This window comes from Micropterus salmoides, unplaced genomic scaffold, assembly GCF_014851395.1.
Source record: "Micropterus salmoides isolate LMB-PRFRI ecotype aquatic unplaced genomic scaffold, ASM1485139v1 Ms_hic_scaffold_2, whole genome shotgun sequence".
NCBI lineage: Eukaryota > Metazoa > Chordata > Actinopteri > Centrarchiformes > Centrarchidae > Micropterus > Micropterus salmoides.
In genome coordinates this window covers 13,310,002-13,332,133 of record NW_024041150.1, presented here as the reverse complement: position 1 = coordinate 13,332,133, position 22,132 = coordinate 13,310,002, and the positions used below count along the sequence as shown (strand labels likewise).

Genomic DNA, 22,132 nt, shown 5'->3' with positions numbered 1-22,132 from the left:
ATTGAAACTCGATCTTTAAATGCTGCAGATGATGGATTGTTCAAGTCACTTGTAAATGTGCTTTGAAGAGATCTGAAAGTCACCCTTGTTGTAATGAGTGCTACAGTTGTAGGTGTGGTAGATGTAGATGTGGTAGTGGCAGGTGCTGTAGTAGTAGATGTGGTAGTTGCAGGTGCTGTAGTAGTAGATGTGGTAGTTGCAGGTGCAGTAGAAGTAGATATGGTAGTTGCAGGTGTGGTAGTTGTAGATGGAACTGGACCTTCTGTAAAACATAAAAAAGAATAAGTTAATAAGTATTGAAACCAAAAATAATTTGTTTGGTGTAAAACTGACTTTGTTGCCAGTTTAACTGATTTACAAGGACCATCATAAAGGGCATAGAAAGAGTTGGCTCTGTAGACTTTTTAGCTTCTTGTCTAGTTCGAATTTGCTAATATCAAAAATCTTACAGTTAATAACAAATTATTATTACACATATTCTGGCTAAATACAAGGTAGCTATAAATTAGCTTGTCATGCCACATTTTTTTTTAAATGAACCTCGTCTATAGCTTTGTTTCCTGTGCAGCAGCATAATATTTCAATAACTTATTTAAAAACTGCATGAGCAGCTCATTATTTCAATTTTTTTACATACTGATTAGAGCAATACATTGTGTTGTGTTTACATACCTATTAGAATGACTTTGTTGGGATTTATGGTCACATTGAAGCTGTTGTTGGTATTACTCACAGCTTCTACTAAGGTTTGAGCAACGACACTGTTCTGTGGGAGTTCTTCAAAGCGAGTTGTCTGATTGAACACAACCTGCAACTCTGCTTCAGTTACATCGGCTCGAATTGGAACACTCCTGTTTCAAGAAACCAAATGTCAAATAAAAATATGGGGTGATTCTGTTGCCATTTGTTATGGGTGATTTACACAAGACAGTACCAATTTTAAGACCATACATCTGAATACAAAACACCACTGAACTACTATTAGAAAAATGTTTTTACCTGAACAGTGTCACAATACAGTGGTCAAACTGAACAAATCTTGGTCTGTATATGAACTCACACTGCAAGAAAAAGCAACATCAAAAACCCTTGAGTATCTTTCGAGCACAATTGTTTTAAAATTAAATTGAATTGAAATGAAAATGTACATGAAATTAATTTCCAGCTTAACAAATGTGCCCTTCAGCTAAACATTTGTGTGTAATCATGTGTAACATTCTCACGGTCAGTAATTTGTTCAATTTGGTTCAAATTACTCACCGTAGCTACAACTCGTTGCTCAAGATCTTTGAATGGACTGCTGTTGGGGTTAGTGAGGTCAATTGAAAAAGAAATTTCCAAAATGATTGAGATAAGGTAAATAGGTGGAGTGGCCAAAGTCGTGTTTGGTGCAGCAGTTGTTGGTGGAGCAGGTGTCGTTGATGTAACTGTCGTTGTCAGGGCAGGGGTCGTTGTTGCTTCGGTTGTTTGAGCAGTTGTGCCATTCACTTTGATTGAGCTCCTTTCAATGTCGAAGCCAGTGACGTTTAAACTATCATTGATCAAAACCCTCCTAATCTCAGTATTATTAGGAACAGATGTGCTTGCAAAGAGAAGGTTCATGTCATTGATGACTGATCCACTTCTGCAGATGGAGAAACATAAAATATTTTTAAAAAATCAGATTTTGGCCAATTTTTAAATTGTAACACTGTAATTTTTAACAAATTACCTGAATGACACCACGTCCAAGGACAAGAAGGAGGAAGGGAATGCCTTTAGGAACACAGGTTCAAGCTGCAGGAACAGAAAACAAATCGTACTTAAACACGTTTCACATATATGTTTGCCTAAGTTGTACAGTGAGCTGGAGGTGTAGTTTAGTTATCTTCACTCTTTATTTCATATAATAATTATTATTATTCTGCAGCAGCAAAAAAAATGCAAATATTCTAGTTTGTCATTATATTTAACCCTTGATATCTCTTTCATAGACTGTCTAGCAAGAGTAAAAGTTTTTCCTTATTTTACAGTTTTTTCTTTTTCTTTTATTTTCTGTCAATTCTGTAGCGAAGAAAGACTGCTCCAGGAGAGAGACAGACAGGAGGAAAAATAATGATTAGAACCACTACAGGATTAAAAAAAAATAGATTTCCTATTCATTTTTTGCAGAAGCATTACATTTCTTCATGTGTATTTCTGGGCAGTGTGCACATTTTTTCAACGGGTGTGCGATTCCTTTCTATGTGGGGAATTTCTACTTGGGGAATTGACCATTCACAATCCGTGTTTCAATTCATCGTACCATCGATTTACTAACATCCAGAATAAAGAGTACTAAATTTCGTGTGCATTCTAAAATATTGCACGTGCAATTTTAGTACCTGTTATGGGTGATTTACTAAATATTATTGCGTAGATGACAACAGGAGCAAACACAATGGAGGTGTCAGTACTTAAATGAGGGGTTTTGCATGTTTTAATGTTTTCCGGCATAAAGTCGGGAGGGAAAGCAGCCACTGCGTAAAAACCTTGGTTTGTTTCATTCAGTGCGTCTGACAGCACACCTGACAAACTGCTTTGGGAAACCCCAGCAGAAATAGGTACAGTATGCTGGAATGACCCAGACGCGAGGAAATGCCAGCAGATTGTGCTTCATAAAGCCAGAGGGAATAATCATCGACCCTCCGCTCCGTGATCTCCTGTCCCACGCCCGATTCCCTCTCCGATACCTACAATGAGTTGTGTCGCTATTACAACCGCCGTGCTGTGAACCGTTGGTGATTGTTTCCTCTGGCTGGATGAATTTTACGTGTAATCCATGCAGTGCAAATTCTTCCATCTCACGGAGAAAAGAAGTCAGGTCGAAACGAAATGTGCTTTATTGGCATGAATGTTAATATAACCGTATTGCCAAAGCTAAAGGAACAAAAAAACAACAATTCAATTCATATATTTCATCGAATAAATAAAATAAAATAACTGTATTTCAATACTTGGATATAGAATAATATTATCTAATATTGTTAATTTCTCTAGGTTTTCTTTCATTACGGGTGTGTTTAGTAAATCAGGCCCTATATGTTTTATCAGATAAAGTACAATTATTGAAGTTTAGCATGCCTTAATGCTTATTTTTTAAGGTTATTGATACTTTAAGAAACTTGGTTTTAATGATAACAGTGGTAACACTTTATAATAAAAATTGCAATTTACAATCTAATTCTGTTGTATGAATCAACTTTTAATTAAGTATTTACTTATAAACAAGACTATAGGACTAGGACTATAGAACAACTGAGTAAGTAAATTATACTATTTTTGTAAATACTGGTTACTTACTGGAAAACAAACATTTGGAAAAAATTAACACCTAGAAAGAGACAAACCTAGAAAGATACAAAAAGTAAATACTAAGTAAAAAGAGTATTAGCTGTATTTAAAGTGTTGGGGGACTGAGCTCCAGTAATTGTACCAGAAGATTTTTTAAGAGTTTGACTTACCTGTGACTTTATCATTGAAACTCGATCTCTAAATGCTGCAGATGATGCATTGTTCAAGTCACTTGTAAATGTGCTTTGAAGAGATCTGAAAGTCACTGCTGTTGTAATGAGTGCTACAGTTGTAGTAGTTGCAGGTGCAGTAGAACTAGATGTGGAAGTTGTAAATGCACCGGTTGTATATGTTATAGGTGCAGTTGTTGAAGCAGGTGTCGTTGGAGCAGGTGTCGCTGTTGCATCCGTTGCTGGAGAAGACGACGTTGTTTGCTTGGTTGTCGGGGAAATTGTCATTGATGGTGCAGTTGTTGTTGGGGCAGATGTCGTCTGAACAGTTGTTGCAGTAGTTGTTGCTGCTTCAGTTGTTGTCGGGGCAGGTGTCGTTGTTGTTTCAGTTGGTGGAGCAGGTGTCGCTGTTGCATCCGTTGCTGGAGAAGACGACGTTGTTTGCTTGGTTGTCGGGGAAATTGTCATTGATGGTGCAGTTGTTGTCGGGGCAGATGTCGTCTGAACAGTTGTTGCAGTAGTCGTTGCTGCTTCAGTTGTTGTCGGGCCAGGTGTCGTTGTTGTTTCAGTTGTTGGAGCAGGTGTCGTTGCTTCGGTTGTTGGAGAAGATGTCGTTGTTGCTTCAGTTGTTGTCGGGGCAGGTGTGGTTGTTGATTCAGGTGTTGTTGTTGCTTGAGTTGTTTGAGCAGGTGTCGTTGTTGCTTTAGTTGTTGTCGGGGCAGTTGTTGTTGTTGGTGCAGTTGTTGTTGGGGCAGGTGTCGTTGCTTCAGTTGTTGTAGGGGCAGGTGTCGTTGCTTCGATTGTTGGAGAAGATGTCATTGTTGCTTCAGTTGTTGGAGCAGGTGTCGTTGTTGCTTGAGTTGTTTGAGCAGGTGTCGTTGTTGCTTCGGTTGTTGGAGCAGGTGTTGTTGTTGCTTCCGTTGTTGTCGGGGCAGGTGTGGTTATTGCTTCAGGTGTTGGAGCAGGTGTCGTTGTTAGTTCAGTTGTTGTCGGGACAGGTGTTGTTGCTTCAGCTGTTGTCGGGGCAGGTGTCGTTGCTTCGGTTGTTGGAGAAGATATCGTTGTTGCTTCAGTTGTTTGAGCAGGTGTCGTTGCTGCTTCAGTTGTAGTCGGGGCAGATGTCGTTTCTGCAGTTGTTGGAGTAGGTGTCATTGGCGTAGCTGTTGGAGCAGGTGTTGATGCAGTTGTTGTGGAGATAGTTGTTGATCCCTCAGTTGTTGGAGAATGTGTTGTTGCTTCAGTTGGAGATGTTGTTGTTTCTTCAGTTGTTGTTGGGGCTGGTGTCGTTGTTACCGCAGTTGGTGGAGCAGGTGTCGTTGGCGCAGTTGTTGGAGCAGGTGTTGGAGCAGGTGTTGTTGCTTCAGTTGTTGATGCAGTTGTTGTGGAGATAGTTGTTGTTGTTCCCACAGTTGTTGGAGCAGGTGTGGTTGCCTCAGTTGGTGGAGCAGGTGTCGTTGTTGCTTCAGTTTTTGTCGGGGCAGTTGTCGTCATTGCTTCAGTTGTTGTCGGGGAAGGTGTCGTTGTTTCTGCAGGTGTTGGAGCAGGTGTCGTTGCTTCAGTTGTTGGAGCAGGTGTTGTTGTTGCTTCAGGTGTTGTTGGGGCAGGTGTCGTTGTTGTTTCAAATGTTGGAGCAAGTGTTGTTGTTAGTTCAGTTGTAGTCGGGGCAGGTTTCGTTGTTGGCGCAGTTGTTGGAGCAGGTGTCGTTGCTTCAGGTGTTGTCGGGACAGTTGTTGTTACTTCAGTTGTTGTCGGGGAAGGTGTCGTTGCTTTGGTTGTTGGAGAAGATGTCGTTGTTACTTTAGTTGTTGACGGGGAAGGTGTGGTTGTTGCTTCAGCTGTTGGAGCAGGTTTCAGTGTTGCTTGAGTTGTTTGAGCAGGTGTCGTTGTTGCTTGAGTTGCTTGAGAAGGTGTCGTTTCTGCAGTTGTTGGAGTAGGTGTCGTTGGCGTAGCTGTTGGAGCAGGTGTTGATGCAGTTGTTGTGGAGATAATTGTTGTTCCCTCAGTTGTTGGAGACTGTGTCCTTGTTGCTTCAGTTGTTGTCGGGGCTGATGTCGTTGTTGTCTCAGTTGTTGGAGCAGGTGTCGTTGGCGCAGTTATTGGAGCAGGTGTTGTTGCTTCAGTTGTTCCTGCAGTTGTTGAAGCAGGTGTTGTTGTTGCTTCAGTTGTTGTCGGGGCAGGTGTCGTTGTTGCCTCAGTTTTTGGGGCAGGTGTCGTTGTTGGCGCAGAAGGTGGAGCAGGTGTCGTTGTTGCTTCAGTTGTTGGAGCAGGTGTTGTTGTTGCTTCAGTTGTTGTCCGGGCAGGTGTGGTTATTGCCTCAGGTGTTGGAACAGGTGTCGTTGTTGCCTCAGTTGTTGGAGTAGGTGTCGTTGCTTCAGTTGTTGTGGGGACTGTTGTCGTTGTTGGAGTAGGTGTTGTTGCTTCAGTTGTTGATGCAGTTGTTGTGGGAACAGTTGTTGTTGCCTCAGTTATTGGAGCAGGTGTCCTTGCTTCAGTTGTTGTGGGGACAGTTGACGTTGTTTGAGCAGCTGCCGTTGTTGTTTCCGTTGTTGTTGTAAGGACAGTTGTTGTTACCTCAGTTGTTGTAGCAGGTGTCGTTGTAGCTTCAGTCGTTGTTGCGGCAGGTGTTGTTGTTGCTTGAGTTGTTGTCGGGATTGGTGTGGTTGTTGCTTCAGTTGTTGTCGGGGCAAGTGTCGTTGTTGATGCAGTTGTTGTCAGGACACTTGTTGTTTCCTCAGTTGTTGAAGCACGTGTCGTTGTTGGTGCAGTTGTTGTTGCTTCAGTTGTTGGAGCAGGTGTCGTTGTTTCTGCAGTTGTTGTCGGGACAGGTGTCGTTGTTGGTGCAGTCGTTGGAGAAGGTGCCTTTGCTTCATTTGTTAGAGCAGGTGTCGTTGTTGATGCAGTTGTTGTCGGGACATTTGTTGTTGCCTCAGTTGTTGGAGCAGGTGTCGTTGTTGATGCAGTTGTTGTCGGGACATTTGTTGTTGCCTCAGTTGTTGGAGCAGGTGTCATTGTTGATGCAGTTGTTGTCGGGGAAGGTGTCGTTGTTGGTGCAGTCGTTGGAGAAGGTGCCTTTGCTTCATTAGTTGGAGGAGGTGTCGTTGTTGATTCAGTTGTTAGAGCAGGTGTCGTTGTTGATGCAGTTGTTGTAAGGACAGTTGTTGTTACCTCAGTTGTTGTAGCAGGTGTCGTGCCTTCAGTTGTTGTTGGGGCAGGGATCGTTGGTTCAGTTGTTGTCGGGGCAGGTATCGTTGTTGCGTCAGTTGTTGGAGCAGTTGTCGTTGTTGTTGGGGCAGCTGTCGTTGTTGCAGTTATTGTCAGGACAGTTGTTGCCTCAGTTGTTGTTGTTGCGTCAGCTGTTGGGGAAGATGTCGTTGTTGCTTCAGTTGTTGTCGCGGCAGGTGTCGTTGTTGAAACAGTTGTTGGAGTAGGTGTCGTTGCTTCAGTTGTTGTGGGGACAGTTGTCGTTGCTTCAGTTCTTGTCGGGGCAGGTGTCGGTGTTGGAGCAGGTGTTGTTGCTTCGGTTGTTGTCGGGGGAGGTGTCGTTGCTTCGGTTGTTGGAGAAGATGTCATTATTGCTTCAGTTGTTGTCAGGGCAGGTGTGGTTGTTGCTTCAGCTGTTGGAGCAGGTGTCGTTGTTGCCTGAGTTGTTTGGGCAGGTGTCGTTGTTGCTTCACTTGTTGTTGGGGTAGATGTCGTTGTTTCTGCAGTTGTTGGAGTAGGTGTCGTTGCCGTAGCTGTTGGAGCAGGTGTTGTTGCTTCAGTTGGTGGAGCAGGTGTCGTTGTTGCTTGAGTTGTTTGAGCAGGTGTCATTGTTGCGTCAGTTGTTGTAGGGGCAGTCGTCGTTGCTGCAGTTGTTGTCGGGGCAGTTGTCGCCATTGCTTCAGTTGTTGGAGATGTCATTGTTGCTTCAGTTGTCCGGGCAGGTGTGGTTATTGCCTCAGGTGTTGGAACAGGTGTCCTTGTCGACTCAGGTGGTGGAGTAGATGTCGTTGCTTCAGATGTTGTGGGGACTGTTGTCGTTGTTGGAACAGGTGTTGTTGTTGCTTCAATTGTTGGGGAAGATGTCATTGTTGCTTCAGTTGTTGTCGCGGCAGGTGTCGTTGTTGAAACAGTTGTTGGAGTAGGTGTCGTTGCTTCAGTTGTTGTGGGGACAGTTGTCGTTGGAGCAGGTGTTGCTTCAGTTGTTGTGGGAACAGTTGTCGTTGCTTCAGTTCTTGTCGGGGCAGGTGTCGTTGTTGGAGCAGGTGTTGTTGCTTCGGTTGTTGTCGGGGAAAGTGTCGTTGCTTCGGTTGTTGGAGAAGATGTCATTATTGTTTCAGTTGTTGTCAGGGCAGGTGTGGTTGTTGCTTCAGCTGTTGGAGCAGGTGTCGTTGTTGCTTGAGTTGTTTGAGCAGGTGTCGTTGTTGCTTCAGTTGTTGTTGGGGTAGATGTCGTTGTCGCCTCAGTTGTTGGAGTAGGTGTCGTTGCTTCAGTTGTTGTGGGGACAGTTGTCGTTGTTGGAGTAGGTGTTGTTGCTTCAGTTGTTGATGCAGTTGTTGTGGGAACAGTTGTTGTTGCCTCAGTGTTTGAAGCAGGTGTCGTTGCTTCAGTTGTTGTGGGGACAGTTGTCGTTGTTTGAGCAGCTGCCGTTGTTGTTTCAGTTGTTGTCGGGGAAGGTGTCGTTGTTGCTTCAGTCGTTGTTGCGGCAGGTGTTGTTGCTTGAGTTGTTGTCGGGATTGGTGTGGTTGTTGCTTCAGTTGTTGTCGGGGCAAGTGTCGTTGTTGATGCAGTTGTCAGGACACTTGTTGTTTCCTCAGTTGTTGAAGCACGTGTCGTTGTTGGTGCAGTTGTTGTTGCTTCGGTTGTTGTCGGGGAAGGTGTCGTTGCTTCGGTTGTTGGAGAAGATGTCATTATTGTTTCAGTTGTTGTCAGGGCAGGTGTGGTTGTTGCTTCAGCTGTTGGAGCAGGTGTCGTTGTTGCTTGAGTTGTTTGAGCAGGTGTCGTTGTTGCTTCAGTTGTTGTTGGGGTAGATGTCGTTGTCGCCTCAGTTGTTGGAGTAGGTGTCGTTGCTTCAGTTGTTGTGGGGACAGTTGTCGTTGTTGGAGTAGGTGTTGTTGCTTCAGTTGTTGATGCAGTTGTTGTGGGAACAGTTGTTGTTGCCTCAGTGTTTGGAGCAGGTGTCGTTGCTTCAGTTGTTGTGGGGACAGTTGTCGTTGTTTGAGCAGCTGCCGTTGTTGTTTCAGTTGTTGTCGGGGAAGGTGTCGTTGTTGCTTCAGTCGTTGTTGCGGCAGGTGTTGTTGCTTGAGTTGTTGTCGGGATTGGTGTGGTTGTTGCTTCAGTTGTTGTCGGGGCAAGTGTCGTTGTTGATGCAGTTGTTTGCAGGACACTTGTTGTTTCCTCAGTTGTTGAAGCACGTGTCGTTGTTGGTGCAGTTGTTGTTGCTTCGGTTGTTGTCGGGGAAGGTGTCGTTGCTTCGGTTGTTGGAGAAGATGTCATTATTGTTTCAGTTGTTGTCAGGGCAGGTGTGGTTGTTGCTTCAGCTGTTGGAGCAGGTGTCGTTGTTGCTTGAGTTGTTTGAGCAGGTGTCGTTGTCGCTTCAGTTGTTGTTGGGGTAGATGTCGTTGTCGCCTCAGTTGTTGGAGTAGGTGTCGTTACTTCAGTTGTTGTGGGGACAGTTGTCGTTGTTGGAGTAGGTGTTGTTTCTTCAGTTGTTGATGCAGTTGTTGTGGGAACAGTTGTTGTTGCCTCAGTGTTTGGAGCAGGTGTCGTTGCTTCAGTTGTTGTGGGGACAGTTGTCGTTGTTTGAGCAGCTGCCGTTGTTGTTTCAGTTGTTGTCGGGGAAGGTGTCGTTGTTGCTTCAGTCGTTGTTGCGGCAGGTGTTGTTGCTTGAGTTGTTGTCGGGATTGGTGTGGTTGTTGCTTCAGCTGTTGTTGGGGTAGATGTCGTTGTCGCCTCAGTTGTTGGAGTAGGTGTCGTTACTTCAGTTGTTGTGGGGACAGTTGTCGTTGTTAGAGTAGGTGTTGTTTCTTCAGTTGTTGATGCAGTTGTTGTGGGAACAGTTGTTGTTGCCTCAGTGTTTGGAGCAGGTGTCGTTGCTTCAGTTGTTGTGGGGACAGTTGTCGTTGTTTGAGCAGCTGCCGTTGTTGTTTCAGTTGTTGTCGGGGAAGGTGTCGTTGTTGCTTCAGTCGTTGTTGCGGCAGGTGTTGTTGCTTGAGTTGTTGTCGGGATTGGTGTGGTTGTTGCTTCAGCTGTTGGAGCAGGTGTCGTTGTTGCTTGAGTTGTTTGAGCAGTTGTCGTTGTTGCTTCAGTTGTTGTTGGGGTAGATGTCGTTGTCGCCTCAGTTGTTGGAGTAGGTGTCGTTGCTTCAGTTGTTGTGGGGACAGTTGTCGTTGTTGGAGTAGGTGTTGTTGCTTCAGTTGTTGATGCAGTTGTTGTGGGAACAGTTGTTGTTGCCTCAGTGTTTGGAGCAGGTGTCGTTGCTTCAGTTGTTGTGGGGACAGTTGTTGTTTGAGCAGCTGCCGTTGTTGCGTCAGTTGTTGTCGGGGAAGGTGTCGTTGTTTCTTCAGTCGTTGTTGCGGCAGGATTTGTTGTTGCTTGAGTTGTTGTCGGGATTGGTGTGTTTGTTGCTTCAGTTGTTGTCGGGGCAAGTGTCGTTGTTGATGCAGTTGTTGTCAGGACACTTGTTGTTTCCTCAGTTGTTGAAGCACGTGTTGTTGTTGGTGCAGTTGTTGTTGCTTCAGTTGTTGGAGCAGGTGTCATTGTTTCTGCAGTTGTTGTCGGGGCAGGTGTCGTTGTTGGTGCAGTCGTTGGAGAAGGTGCCTTTGCTTCAGCTGTTGGAGCAGGTGTCGTTGTTGCTTGAGTTGTTTGAGCAGGTGTCGTTGTTGCTTCAGTTGTTGTTGGGGTAGATGTCGTTGTCGCCTCAGTTGTTGGAGTAGGTGTCATTGCTTCAGTTGTTGTGGGGACAGTTGTCGTTGTTGGAGTAGGTGTTGTTGCTTCAGTTGTTGATGTAGTTGTTGTGGGAACAGTTGTTGTTGCCTCAGTGTTTGGAGCAGGTGTCGTTGCTTCAGTTGTTGTGGGGACAGTTGTCGTTGTTTGAGCAGCTGCCGTTGTTGTTTCAGTTGTTGTCGGGGAAGGTGTCGTTGTTGCTTCAGTCGTTGTTGCGGCAGGTGTTGTTGCTTGAGTTGTTGTCGGGATTGGTGTGGTTGTTGCTTCAGCTGTTGGAGCAGGTGTCGTTGTTGCTTGAGTTGTTTGAGCAGTTGTCGTTGTTGCTTCAGTTGTTGTTGGGGTAGATGTCGTTGTCGCCTCAGTTGTTGGAGTAGGTGTCGTTGCTTCAGTTGTTGTGGGGACAGTTGTCGTTGTTGGAGTAGGTGTTGTTGCTTCAGTTGTTGATGCAGTTGTTGTGGGAACAGTTGTTGTTGTTGGAGCAGGTGTTGTTGCTTCGGTTGTTGTCGGGGAAAGTGTCGTTGCTTCGGTTGTTGGAGAAGATGTCATTATTGTTTCAGTTGTTGTCAGGGCAGGTGTGGTTGTTGCTTCAGCTGTTGGAGCAGGTGTCGTTGTTGCTTGAGTTGTTTGAGCAGGTGTCGTTGTTGCTTCAGTTGTTGTTGGGGTAGATGTCGTTGTCGCCTCAGTTGTTGGAGTAGGTGTCGTTGCTTCAGTTGTTGTGGGGACAGTTGTCGTTGTTGGAGTAGGTGTTGTTGCTTCAGTTGTTGATGCAGTTGTTGTGGGAACAGTTGTTGTTGCCTCAGTGTTTGAAGCAGGTGTCGTTGCTTCAGTTGTTGTGGGGACAGTTGTCGTTGTTTGAGCAGCTGCCGTTGTTGTTTCAGTTGTTGTCGGGGAAGGTGTCGTTGTTGCTTCAGTCGTTGTTGCGGCAGGTGTTGTTGCTTGAGTTGTTGTCGGGATTGGTGTGGTTGTTTCTTCAGTAGTTGTCGGGGCAAGTGTCGTTGTTGATGCAGTTGTTGTCAGGACACTTGTTGTTTCCTCAGTTGTTGAAGCACGTGTCGTTGTTGGTGCAGTTGTTGTTGCTTCGGTTGTTGTCGGGGAAGGTGTCGTTGCTTCGGTTGTTGGAGAAGATGTCATTATTGTTTCAGTTGTTGTCAGGGCAGGTGTGGTTGTTGCTTCAGCTGTTGGAGCAGGTGTCGTTGTTGCTTGAGTTGTTTGAGCAGGTGTCGTTGTTGCTTCAGTTGTTGTTGGGGTAGATGTCGTTGTCACCTCAGTTGTTGGAGTAGGTGTCGTTGCTTCAGTTGTTGTGGGGACAGTTGTCGTTGTTGGAGTAGGTGTTGTTGCTTCAGTTGTTGATGCAGTTGTTGTGGGAACAGTTGTTGTTGCCTCAGTGTTTGGAGCAGGTGTCGTTGCTTCAGTTGTTGTGGGGACAGTTGTCGTTGTTTGAGCAGCTGCCGTTGTTGTTTCAGTTGTTGTCGGGGAAGGTGTCGTTGTTGCTTCAGTCGTTGTTGCGGCAGGTGTTGTTGCTTGAGTTGTTGTCGGGATTGGTGTGGTTGTTGCTTCAGTTGTTGTCGGGGCAAGTGTCGTTGTTGATGCAGTTGTTGTCAGGACACTTGTTGTTTCCTCAGTTGTTGAAGCACGTGTCGTTGTTGGTGCAGTTGTTGTTGCTTCGGTTGTTGTCGGGGAAGGTGTCGTTGCTTCGGTTGTTGGAGAAGATGTCATTATTGTTTTAGTTGTTGTCAGGGCAGGTGTGGTTGTTGCTTCAGCTGTTGGAGCAGGTGTCGTTGTTGCTTGAGTTGTTTGAGCAGGTGTCGTTGTCGCTTCAGTTGTTGTTGGGGTAGATGTCGTTGTCGCCTCAGTTGTTGGAGTAGGTGTCGTTACTTCAGTTGTTGTGGGGACAGTTGTCGTTGTTGGAGTAGGTGTTGTTTCTTCAGTTGTTGATGCAGTTGTTGTGGGAACAGTTGTTGTTGCCTCAGTGTTTGGAGCAGGTGTCGTTGCTTCAGTTGTTGTGGGGACAGTTGTCGTTGTTTGAGCAGCTGCCGTTGTTGTTTCAGTTGTTGTCGGGGAAGGTGTCGTTGTTGCTTCAGTCGTTGTTGCGGCAGGTGTTGTTGCTTGAGTTGTTGTCGGGATTGGTGTGGTTGTTGCTTCAGCTGTTGGAGCAGGTGTCGTTGTTGCTTGAGTTGTTTGAGCAGTTGTCGTTGTTGCTTCAGTTGTTGTTGGGGTAGATGTCGTTGTCGCCTCAGTTGTTGGAGTAGGTGTCGTTGCTTCAGTTGTTGTGGGGACAGTTGTCGTTGTTGGAGTAGGTGTTGTTGCTTCAGTTGTTGATGCAGTTGTTGTGGGAACACTTGTTGTTGCCTCAGTGTTTGGAGCAGGTGTCGTTGCTTCAGTTGTTGTGGGGACAGTTGTTGTTTGAGCAGCTGCCGTTGTTGCGTCAGTTGTTGTCGGGGAAGGTGTCGTTGTTGCTTCAGTCGTTGTTGCGGCAGGATTTGTTGTTGCTTGAGTTGTTGTCGGGATTGGTGTGTTTGTTGCTTCAGTTGTTGTCGGGGCAAGTGTCGTTGTTGATGCAGTTGTTGTCAGGACACTTGTTGTTTCCTCAGTTGTTGAAGCACGTGTTGTTGTTGGTGCAGTTGTTGTTGCTTCAGTTGTTGGAGCAGGTGTCATTGTTTCTGCAGTTGTTGTCGGGGCAGGTGTCGTTGTTGGTGCAGTCGTTGGAGAAGGTGCCTTTGCTTCAGCTGTTGGAGCAGGTGTCGTTGTTGCTTGAGTTGTTTGAGCAGGTGTCGTTGTTGCTTCAGTTGTTGTTGGGGTAGATGTCGTTGTCGCCTCAGTTGTTGGAGTAGGTGTCGTTGCTTCAGTTGTTGTGGGGACAGTTGTCGTTGTTGGAGTAGGTGTTGTTGCTTCAGTTGTTGATGTAGTTGTTGTGGGAACAGTTGTTGTTGCCTCAGTGTTTGGAGCAGGTGTCGTTGCTTCAGTTGTTGTGGGGACAGTTGTCGTTGTTTGAGCAGCTGCCGTTGTTGTTTCAGTTGTTGTCGGGGAAGGTGTCGTTGTTGCTTCAGTCGTTGTTGCGGCAGGTGTTGTTGCTTGAGTTGTTGTCGGGATTGGTGTGGTTGTTGCTTCAGCTGTTGGAGCAGGTGTCGTTGTTGCTTGAGTTGTTTGAGCAGGTGTCGTTGTTGCTTCAGTTGTTGTTGGGGTAGATGTCGTTGTCGCCTCAGTTGTTGGAGTAGGTGTCGTTGCTTCAGTTGTTGTGGGGACAGTTGTCGTTGTTGGAGTAGGTGTTGTTGCTTCAGTTGTTGATGCAGTTGTTGTGGGAACAGTTGTTGTTGCCTCAGTGTTTGGAGCAGGTGTCGTTGCTTCAGTTGTTGTGGGGACAGTTGTCGTTGTTTGAGCAGCTGCCGTTGTTGCGTCAGTTGTTGTCGGGGAAGGTGTCGTTGTTGCTTCAGTCGTTGTTGCGGCAGGTGTTGTTGTTGCTTGAGTTGTTGTCGGGATTGGTGTGGTTGTTGCTTCAGTTGTTGTCGGGGCAAGTGTCGTTGTTGATGCAGTTGTTGTCAGGACACTTGTTGTTTCCTCAGTTGTTGAAGCACGTGTTGTTGTTGGTGCAGTTGTTGTTGCTTCAGTTGTTTGAGCAGCTGCCGTTGTTGTTTCAGTTGTTGTCGGGGCAGGTGTCGTTGTTGGTGCAGTCGTTGGAGAAGGTGCCTTTGCTTCATTTGTTAGAGCAGGTGTCGTTGTTGATGCAGTTGTTGTCGGGACATTTGTTGTTGCCTCAGTTGTTGGAGCAGGTGTCGTTGTTGATGCAGTTGTTGTCGGGACATTTGTTGTTGCCTCAGTTGTTGGAGCAGGTGTCATTGTTGATGCAGTTGTTGTCGGGGGAGGTGTCGTTGTTGGTGCAGTCGTTGGAGAAGGTGCCTTTGCTTCATTAGTTGGAGGAGGTGTCGTTGTTGATTCAGTTGTTAGAGCAGGTGTCGTTGTTGATGCAGTTGTTGTAAGGACAGTTGTTGTTACCTCAGTTGTTGTAGCAGGTGTCGTGCCTTCAGTTGTTGTCGGGGCAGGGATCGTTGGTTCAGTTGTTGTCGGGGCAGGTATCGTTGTTGCGTCAGTTGTTGGAGTAGTTGTCGTGCTTGTTGGGGCAGCTGTCGTTGTTGCAGTTATTGTCAGGACAGTTGTTTCCTCAGTTGTTGTTGCGTCAGCTGTTGGGGAAGATGTCGTTGTTGCTTCAGTTGTTGTCGCGGCAGGTGTCGTTGTTGAAACAGTTGTTGGAGTAGGTGTCGTTGCTTCAGTTGTTGTGGGAACAGTTGTTGTTGCTTCGGTTGTTGTCGGGGGAGGTGTCGTTGCTTCGGTTGTTGGAGAAGATGTCATTATTGCTTCAGTTGTTGTCAGGGCAGGTGTGGTTGTTGCTTCAGCTGTTGGAGCAGGTGTCGTTGTTGCCTGAGTTGTTTGGGCAGGTGTCGTTGTTGCTTCACTTGTTGTTGGGGTAGATGTCGTTGTTTCTGCAGTTGTTGGAGTAGGTGTCGTTGCCGTAGCTGTTGGAGCAGGTGTTGTTGCTTCAGTTGGTGGAGCAGGTGTCGTTGTTGCTTGAGTTGTTTGAGCAGGTGTCATTGTTGCGTCAGTTGTTGTAGGGGCAGTCGTCGTTGCTGCAGTTGTTGTCGGGGCAGTTGTCGCCATTGCTTCAGTTGTTGGAGATGTCATTGTTGCTTCACTTGTTGTTGGGGTAGATGTTGTTGTTTCTGCAGTTGTTGGAGTAGGTGTCGTTGCTTCAGTTGTTGTGGGGACAGTTGTCGTTGGAGCAGGTGTTGCTTCAGTTGTTGTGGGAACAGTTGTCGTTGCTTCAGTTCTTGTCGGGGCAGGTGTCGTTGTTGGAGCAGGTGTTGTTGCTTCGGTTGTTGTCGGGGAAGGTGTCGTTGCTTCGGTTGTTGAAGGAGATGTCATTATGGTTTCAGTTGTTTTCAGGGCAGGTGTGGTTGTTGCTTCAGCTGTTGGAGCAGGTGTCGTTGTTGGTTGAGTTGTTTGAGCAGGTGTCGTTGTTGCTTCAGTTGTTGTTGGGGTAGATGTCATTGTTTCTGCAGTTGTTGGAGTAGGTGTCGTTGCCGTAGCTGTTGGAGCAGGTGTTGTTCCTTCAGTTGGTGGAGCAGGTCTCGTTGTTGATTGAGTTGTTTGAGCAGGTGTCGTTGTTGCTTCAGTAGCTGTTGGAGCAAGTGTTGGAGCAGGTGTCGTTGCCTCAGTTGGGGGAGCAGGTGTCGTCGTTGCTTCAGTTGTTGTCGGGGCAATTGTCATTGCTTCAGTTGCTGTCGGGGCAGTTGTCGTCATTGCTTCAGTTGTTGTCGGGGCAGGTGTCGTTGATGCTGTTGTTGTCAGGACACTTGTTGTTCCCTGAGTTGTTGGATATGTCGTTGTTGCTTCAGTTGTTGTGGTGACAGTTGTCGTTGTTGGAGCAGGTGCTGTGGCTTCAGTTGTTGATGCAATTGTTGTGGGAACAGTTGTCGTTGCCTCAGTTGTTGGAGCAGGTGTCGTTGTCACCTCAGTTGTTGGAGTAGGTGTCGTTGCTTCAGTTCTTGTCGGGTCAGGTGTCGTTGTTGGAGCAGGTGGTGTTGCTCCGGTTGTTGTCGGGGCAGGTGTTGTTGCTTCGGTTGTTGGAGAAGATGTCATTATTGTTTCAGTTGTTGTCAGGGCAGGTGTGGTTGTTGCTTCAGCTGTTGGTGCAGGTGTCGTTGTTGGTTGAGTTGTTTGAGCAGGTGTCGTTGTTGCTTCAGTTGTTGTTGGGGTAGATGTCATTGTTTCTGCAGTTGTTGGAGTAGGTGTCGTTGCCGTAGCTGTTGGAGCAGGTGTTGTTGCTTCAGTTGGTGGAGCAGGTCTCGTTGTTGCTTGAGTTGTTTGAGCAGGTGTCGTTGTTGCTTCAGTAGCTGTTGGAGCAGGTGTTGGAGTAGGTGTCGTTGCCTCAGTTGGGGGAGCAGGTGTCGTCGTTGCTTCAGTTGTTGTCGGGGCAATTGTCGTTGCTTCAGTTGCTGTCGGGGCAGTTGTCGTCATTGCTTCAGTTGTTGTCGGGGCAGGTGTCGTTGATGCTGTTGTTGTCAGGACACTTGTTGTTCCCTGAGTTGTTGGATATGTCGTTGTTGCTTCAGTTGTTGTGGTGACAGTTGTCGTTGTTGGAGCAGGTGTTGCTTCAGTTGTTGGAGATGTCATTGTTGCTTCAGTTGTTGTCCGGGCAGGTGTGGTTGTTGCCTCAGGTGTTGGAACAGGTGTCATTGTCACCTCAGTTTTTTCAGTAGGTGTCGTTGCTTCAGTTGTTGGGGAAGATGTCGTTGTTACTTCAGTTGTTGTCGCGGGAGGTGTCGTTGTTGGAGCAGGTGTTGTTGCTTCAGTTGTTGTCGGGGCAGGTGTCGTTGCTTCGGTTGATGGAGAAGATGTCGTTGTTGATTCAGTTGTTGTCAGGGCAGGTGTGGTTGTTGCTTCAGCTGTTGGAGCAGGTGTCGTTGTTGCTTCAATTGTTGGGGAAGATGTCGTTGTTACTTCAGTTGTTGGGGCAGGTGTCGTGTTTGAAGCAGTTGTTGGAGTAGGTGTCGTTGCTTCAGTTGTTGTGGGGACAGTTGTCGTTGTTTGAGCAGGTGTCGTTGCTTCAGTTGTTGTTGGGGCAGTCGTCGTTGCTGCAGTTGTTGGAGTAGATGCCGTTGGCGTAGCTGTTGGAGTAGGTGTTGGAGAAGATGTCGTTATTGCTTCAGTTGTTGTCAGGGCAGGTGTGGTTGTTGCTTGAGCTGTTGGAACAGGTGTCATTGTCGCCTCAGGTGTTGGAGTAGGTGTCGTTGCTTCAGTTGTTGTGGGGACTGTTGTCGTTGTTGGAGCAGGTGTTGTTGTTGCTTCAATTGTTGGGGAAGATGTCGTTGTTGCTTCGGTTGTTGTCACGGCAGGTGTCGTTGTTGAAACAGTTGTTGGAGTAGGTGTCGTTGCTTCAGTTGTTGTGGGGACAGTTGTCGTTGGAGCAGGTGTTGCTTCAGTTGTTGTGGGAACAGTTGTCGTTTCTTCAGTTCTTGTCGGGGCAGGTGTCGTTGTTGGAGCAGGTGTTGTTGCTTCGGTTGTTGTCGGGGCAGGTGTCGTTGCTTCGGTTGTTGGAGAAGATGTCGTTATTGCCTCAGGTGTTGGAACAGGTGTCGTTGTCGCCTCAGGTGTTGGAGTAGGTGTCGTTGCTTCAGTTGTTGTGGGGACTGTTGTCATTGTTGGAGCAGGTGTCGTTGTTGTTTCAATTATTGGGGAAGATGTCATTGTTGCTTCAGTTGTTGTCGCGGCAGGTGTCGTTGTTGAAACAGTTGTTGGAGTAGGTGTCGCTGCTTCAGTTGTTGTGGGGACTGTTGTCATTGTTGGAGCAGGTGTCGTTGTTGTTTCAATTATTGGGGAAGATGTCATTGTTGCTTCAGTTGTTGTCGCGGCAGGTGTCGTTGTCGCCTCAGGTGTTGGAGTAGGTGTCGTTGCTTCAGTTGTTGTGTGTACAGTTGTCGTTGGAGCATGTGTTGCTTCAGTTGTTGTGGGAACAGTTGTCGTTGCTTCAGTTCTTGTCGGGGCAGTTGTCGTTGTTGGAGCAGGTGTGTTTGCTTCAGTTGTTGTCGGGGAAGGTGTCGTTGCTTCGGTTGTTGAAGAAGATGTCATTATTGTTTCAGTTGTTTTCAGGGCAGGTGTGGTTGTTGCTTCAGCTGTTGGAGCAGGTGTCGTTGTTGGTTGAGTTGTTTGAGCAGGTGTCGTTGTTGCTTCAGTTGTTGTTGGGGTAGATGTCATTGTTTCTGCAGTTGTTGGAGTAGGTGTCGTTGCCGTAGCTGTTGGAGCAGGTGTTGTTGCTTCAGTTGGTGGAGCAGGTCTCGTTGTTGCTTGAGTTGTTTGAGCAGGTGTCGTTGTTGCTTCAGTAGCTGTTGGAGCAGGTGTTGGAGTAGGTGTCGTTGCCTCAGTTGGGGGAGCAGGTGTCGTCGTTGCTTCAGTTGTTGTCGGGGCAATTGTCGTTGCTTCAGTTGTTGTCGGGGCAATTGTCATTGCTTCAGTTGCTGTCGGGGCAGTTGTCGTCATTGCTTCAGTTGTTGTCGGGGCAGGTGTCGTTGATGCTGTTGTTGTCAGGACACTTGTTGTTCCCTGAGTTGTTGGATATGTCGTTGTTGCTTCAGTTGTTGTGGTGACAGTTGTCGTTGTTGGAGCAGGTGCTGTGGCTTCAGTTGTTGATGCAATTGTTGTGGGAACAGTTGTCGTTGCCTCAGTTGTTGGAGCAGGTGTCGTTGTCACCTCAGTTGTTGGAGCAGGTGTCGTTGCTTCAGTTGTTGGGGAAGATGTCGTTGTTGCTTCAGTTGTTGTCGCGGCAGGTGTCGTTGTTGGAGCAAGTGTTGCTTCAGTTGTTGGAGATGTCATTGTTGCTTCAGTTGTTGTCCGGGCAGGTGTGGTTGTTGCCTCAGGTGTTGGAACAGGTGTCATTGTCACCTCAGTTTTTCAGTAGGTGTCGTTGCTTCAGTTGTTGGGGAAGATGTCGTTGTTACTTCAGTTGTTGTCGCGGGAGGTGTCGTTGTTGGAGCAGGTGTTGTTGCTTCAGTTGTTGTCGGGGCAGGTGTCGTTGCTTCGGTTGATGGAGAAGATGTCGTGTTGCTTCAGTTGTTGTCAGGGCAGGTGTGGTTGTTGCTTCAGCTGTTGGAGCAGGTGTCGTTGTTGCTTCAATTGTTGGGGAAGATGTCGTTGTTACTTCAGTTGTTGGGGCAAGTGTCGTGTTTGAAGCAGTTTTTGGAGTAGGTGTCGTTGCTTCAGTTGTTGTGGGGACAGTTGTCGTTGTTTGAGCAGGTGTCGTTGCTTCAGTTGTTGTTGGGGCAGTCGTCGTTGCTGCAGTTGTTGGAGTAGATGCCGTTGGCGTAGCTGTTGGAGTAGGTGTTGGAGAAGATGTCGTTATTGCTTCAGTTGTTGTCAGGGCAGGTGTGGTTGTTGCTTGAGCTGTTGGAACAGGTGTCATTGTCGCCTCAGGTGTTGGAGTAGGTGTCGTTGCTTCAGTTGTTGTGGGGACTGTTGTCGTTGTTGGAGCAGGTGTTGTTGTTGCTTCAATTGTTGGGGAAGATGTCGTTGTTGCTTCGGTTGTTGTCACGGCAGGTGTCGTTGTTGAAACAGTTGTTGGAGTAGGTGTCGTTGCTTCAGTTGTTGTGGGGACAGTTGTCGTTGGAGCAGGTGTTGCTTCAGTTGTTGTGGGAACAGTTGTCGTTTCTTCAGTTCTTGTCGGGGCAGGTGTCGGTGTTGGAGCAGGTGTTGTTGCTTCGGTTGTTGTCGGGGCAGGTGTCGTTGCTTCGGTTGTTGGAGAAGATGTCGTTATTGCCTCAGGTGTTGGAACAGGTGTCGTTGTCGCCTCAGGTGTTGGAATAGGTGTCGTTGCTTCAGTTGTTGTAGGGACTGTTGTCGTTGTTGGAGCAGGTGTTGTTGTTGCTTCAATTGCTAGGGAAGATGTCGTTGTTGCTTCAGTTGTTGTCGCGGCAGGTGTCGTTGTTGAAACAGTTGTTGGAGTAGGTGTCGCTGCTTCAGTTGTTGTGGGGACAGTTGTCGTTGGAGCAGGTGTTGTTTCAGTTGTTGTGGGAACAGTTGTCGTTGCTTCAGTTCTTGTCGGGGCAGGTGTCGTTGTTGGAGCAGGTGTTGTTGCTTTGCTTGTTGTCGGGGCAGGTGTCATTGCTTCAGTTGTTGGAGATGTCATTGTTGCTTCAGTTGTCAGGGCAGGTGTGGTTGTTGCTTCAGCTGTTGGAGCAGGTGTCGTTGTTGCTTGAGTTGTTTGAGCAGGTGTCGTTGTTGCTTCAGTTGTTGTTGGGGTAGATGTCGTTGTTTCTGCAGTTGTTGGAGTAGGTGTCGTTGCTTCAGTTGTTGTGGGGACTGTTGTCGTTGTTGGAGCAGGTGTTGTTGTTGCTTCAATTGTTGGGGAAGATGTCGTTATTGTTTCAGTTGTTGTCAGGGCAGGTGTGGTTGTTGCTTCAGTTGTTGTTGGGGTAGATGTCGTTTCTGCAGTTGTTGGAGTAAGTGTCGTTGCCATAGCTGTTGGAGCAGGTGTTTGAGCAGGTGTCATTGTTGCTTCAGTTGTTGTAGGGGCAGTCGTCGTTGCTGCGGTTGTTGTCGGGGCAGTTGTCGCCATTGCTTCAGTTGTTGGAGATGTCATTGTTGCTTCAGTTGTCCGGGCAGGTGTCGTTATTGCCTCAGGTGTTGGAACAGGTGTCGTTGTCGCCTCAGGTGTTGGAGTAGGTGTCGTTGCTTCAGTTGTTGTGGGGACTGTTGTCATTGTTGGAGCAGGTGTCGTTGTTGTTTCAATTATTGGGGAAGATGTCATTGTTGCTTCAGTTGTTGTCGCGGCAGGTGTCGTTGTTGAAACAGTTGTTGGAGTAGGTGTCGCTGCTTCAGTTGTTGTGGGGACAGTTGTCGTTGGAGCAGGTGTTGCTTCAGTTGTTGTGGGAACAGTTGTCATTTCTTCAGTTCTTGTCGGGGCAGGTGTCGTTGTTGGAGCAGGTGTTGTTGCTTTACTTGTTGTCGGGGCAGGTGTCGTTGCTTCGGTTGTTGGAGAAGATGTCATTATTGCTTCAGTTGTTGTCAGGGCAGGTGTGGTTGTTGCTTCAGCTGTTGGAGCAGGTGTCGTTGTTGGTTGAGTTGTTTGAGCAGGTGTCGTTGTTGCTTCAGTTGTTGTTGGGGTAGATGTCGTTGTTTCTGCAGTTGTTGGAGTAGGTGTCGTTGCTTCCGTTGTGGTGGGGACTGTTGTCGTTGTTGGAGCAGGTGTTGTTGTTGCTTCAATTGTTGGGGAAGATGTCGTTGTTTCTTCAGTTGTTGTCGCGGCAGGTGTCGTTGTTGAAACAGTTGTTGTTGGGGTAGATGTCGTTGTTTCTGCAGTTGTTGGAGTAAGTGTCGTTGCCGTAGCTGTTGGAGCAGGTGTTTGAGCAGGTGTCATTGTTGCTTCAGTTGTTGTAGGGGCAGTCGTCGTTGCTGCAGTTGTTGTCGGGGCAGTTGTCGCCATTGCTTCAGTTGTTGGAGATGTCATTGTTGCTTCAGTTGTCCGGGCAGGTGTGGTTATTGCCTCAGGTGTTGGAACAGGTGTCGTTGTCGCCTCAGGTGTTGGAGTAGGTGTCGTTGCTTCAGTTGTTGTGGGGACTGTTGTCATTGTTGGAGCAGGTGTCGTTGTTGCTTCAATTGTTGGGGAAGATGTCGTTGTTGCTTCAGTTGTTGTCGCGGCAGGTGTCGTTGTTGAAACAGTTGTTGGAGTAGGTGTCGCTGCTTCAGTTGTTGTGGGGACAGTTGTCGTTGGAGCAGGTGTTGTTTCAGTTGTTGTGGGAACAGTTGTCGTTGCTTCAGTTCTTGTCGGGGCAGGTGTCGTTGTTGGAGCAGGTGTTGTTGCTTTACTTGTTGTCGGGGCAGGTGTCGTTGCTTCGGTTGTTGGAGAAGATGTCATTATTGCTTCAGTTGTTGTCAGGGCAGGTGTGGTTGTTGTTTCAGCTGTTGGAGTAGGTGTCGTTGCTTCAGTTGTTGTGGGGACTGTTGTCGTTGTTGGAGCAGGTGTTGTTGTTGCTTTAGTTGTTGTTGGGGTAGATGTCGTTGTTTCTGCAGTTGTTGGAGTAGGTGTCGTTGCTTCAGTTGTTGTGGGGACTGTTGTCGTTGTTGGAGCAGGTGTTGTTGTTGCTTCAATTGTTGGGGAAGATGTCGTTGTTGCTTCAGTTGTTGTCGCGGCAGGTGTCGTTGTTGAAACAGTTGTTGGAGTAGGTGTCGTTGTTGCTTGAGTT

At 47.1% G+C, this 22,132-nt stretch overlaps 1 protein-coding gene across 1 annotated transcript; it reads right to left on the bottom strand.

Moving 5' to 3' along the window:
* Nucleotides 1-45: 45 nt before the first annotated feature.
* On the bottom strand, nucleotides 46-20,634 carry LOC119911881 (mucin-2-like; the record flags this gene model as incomplete). Its single annotated transcript, XM_038730862.1, has 10 exons — nucleotides 46-60; nucleotides 105-262; nucleotides 673-851; nucleotides 1,000-1,061; nucleotides 1,261-1,624; nucleotides 1,712-1,776; nucleotides 6,978-7,448; nucleotides 17,607-17,666; nucleotides 19,249-19,359; nucleotides 20,566-20,634. Coding segments are annotated over 10 exons (1,554 nt in total), but the record flags the coding sequence as incomplete, so codon positions are not given.
* Between the last annotated feature and the right edge of the window lie 1,498 nt (nucleotides 20,635-22,132).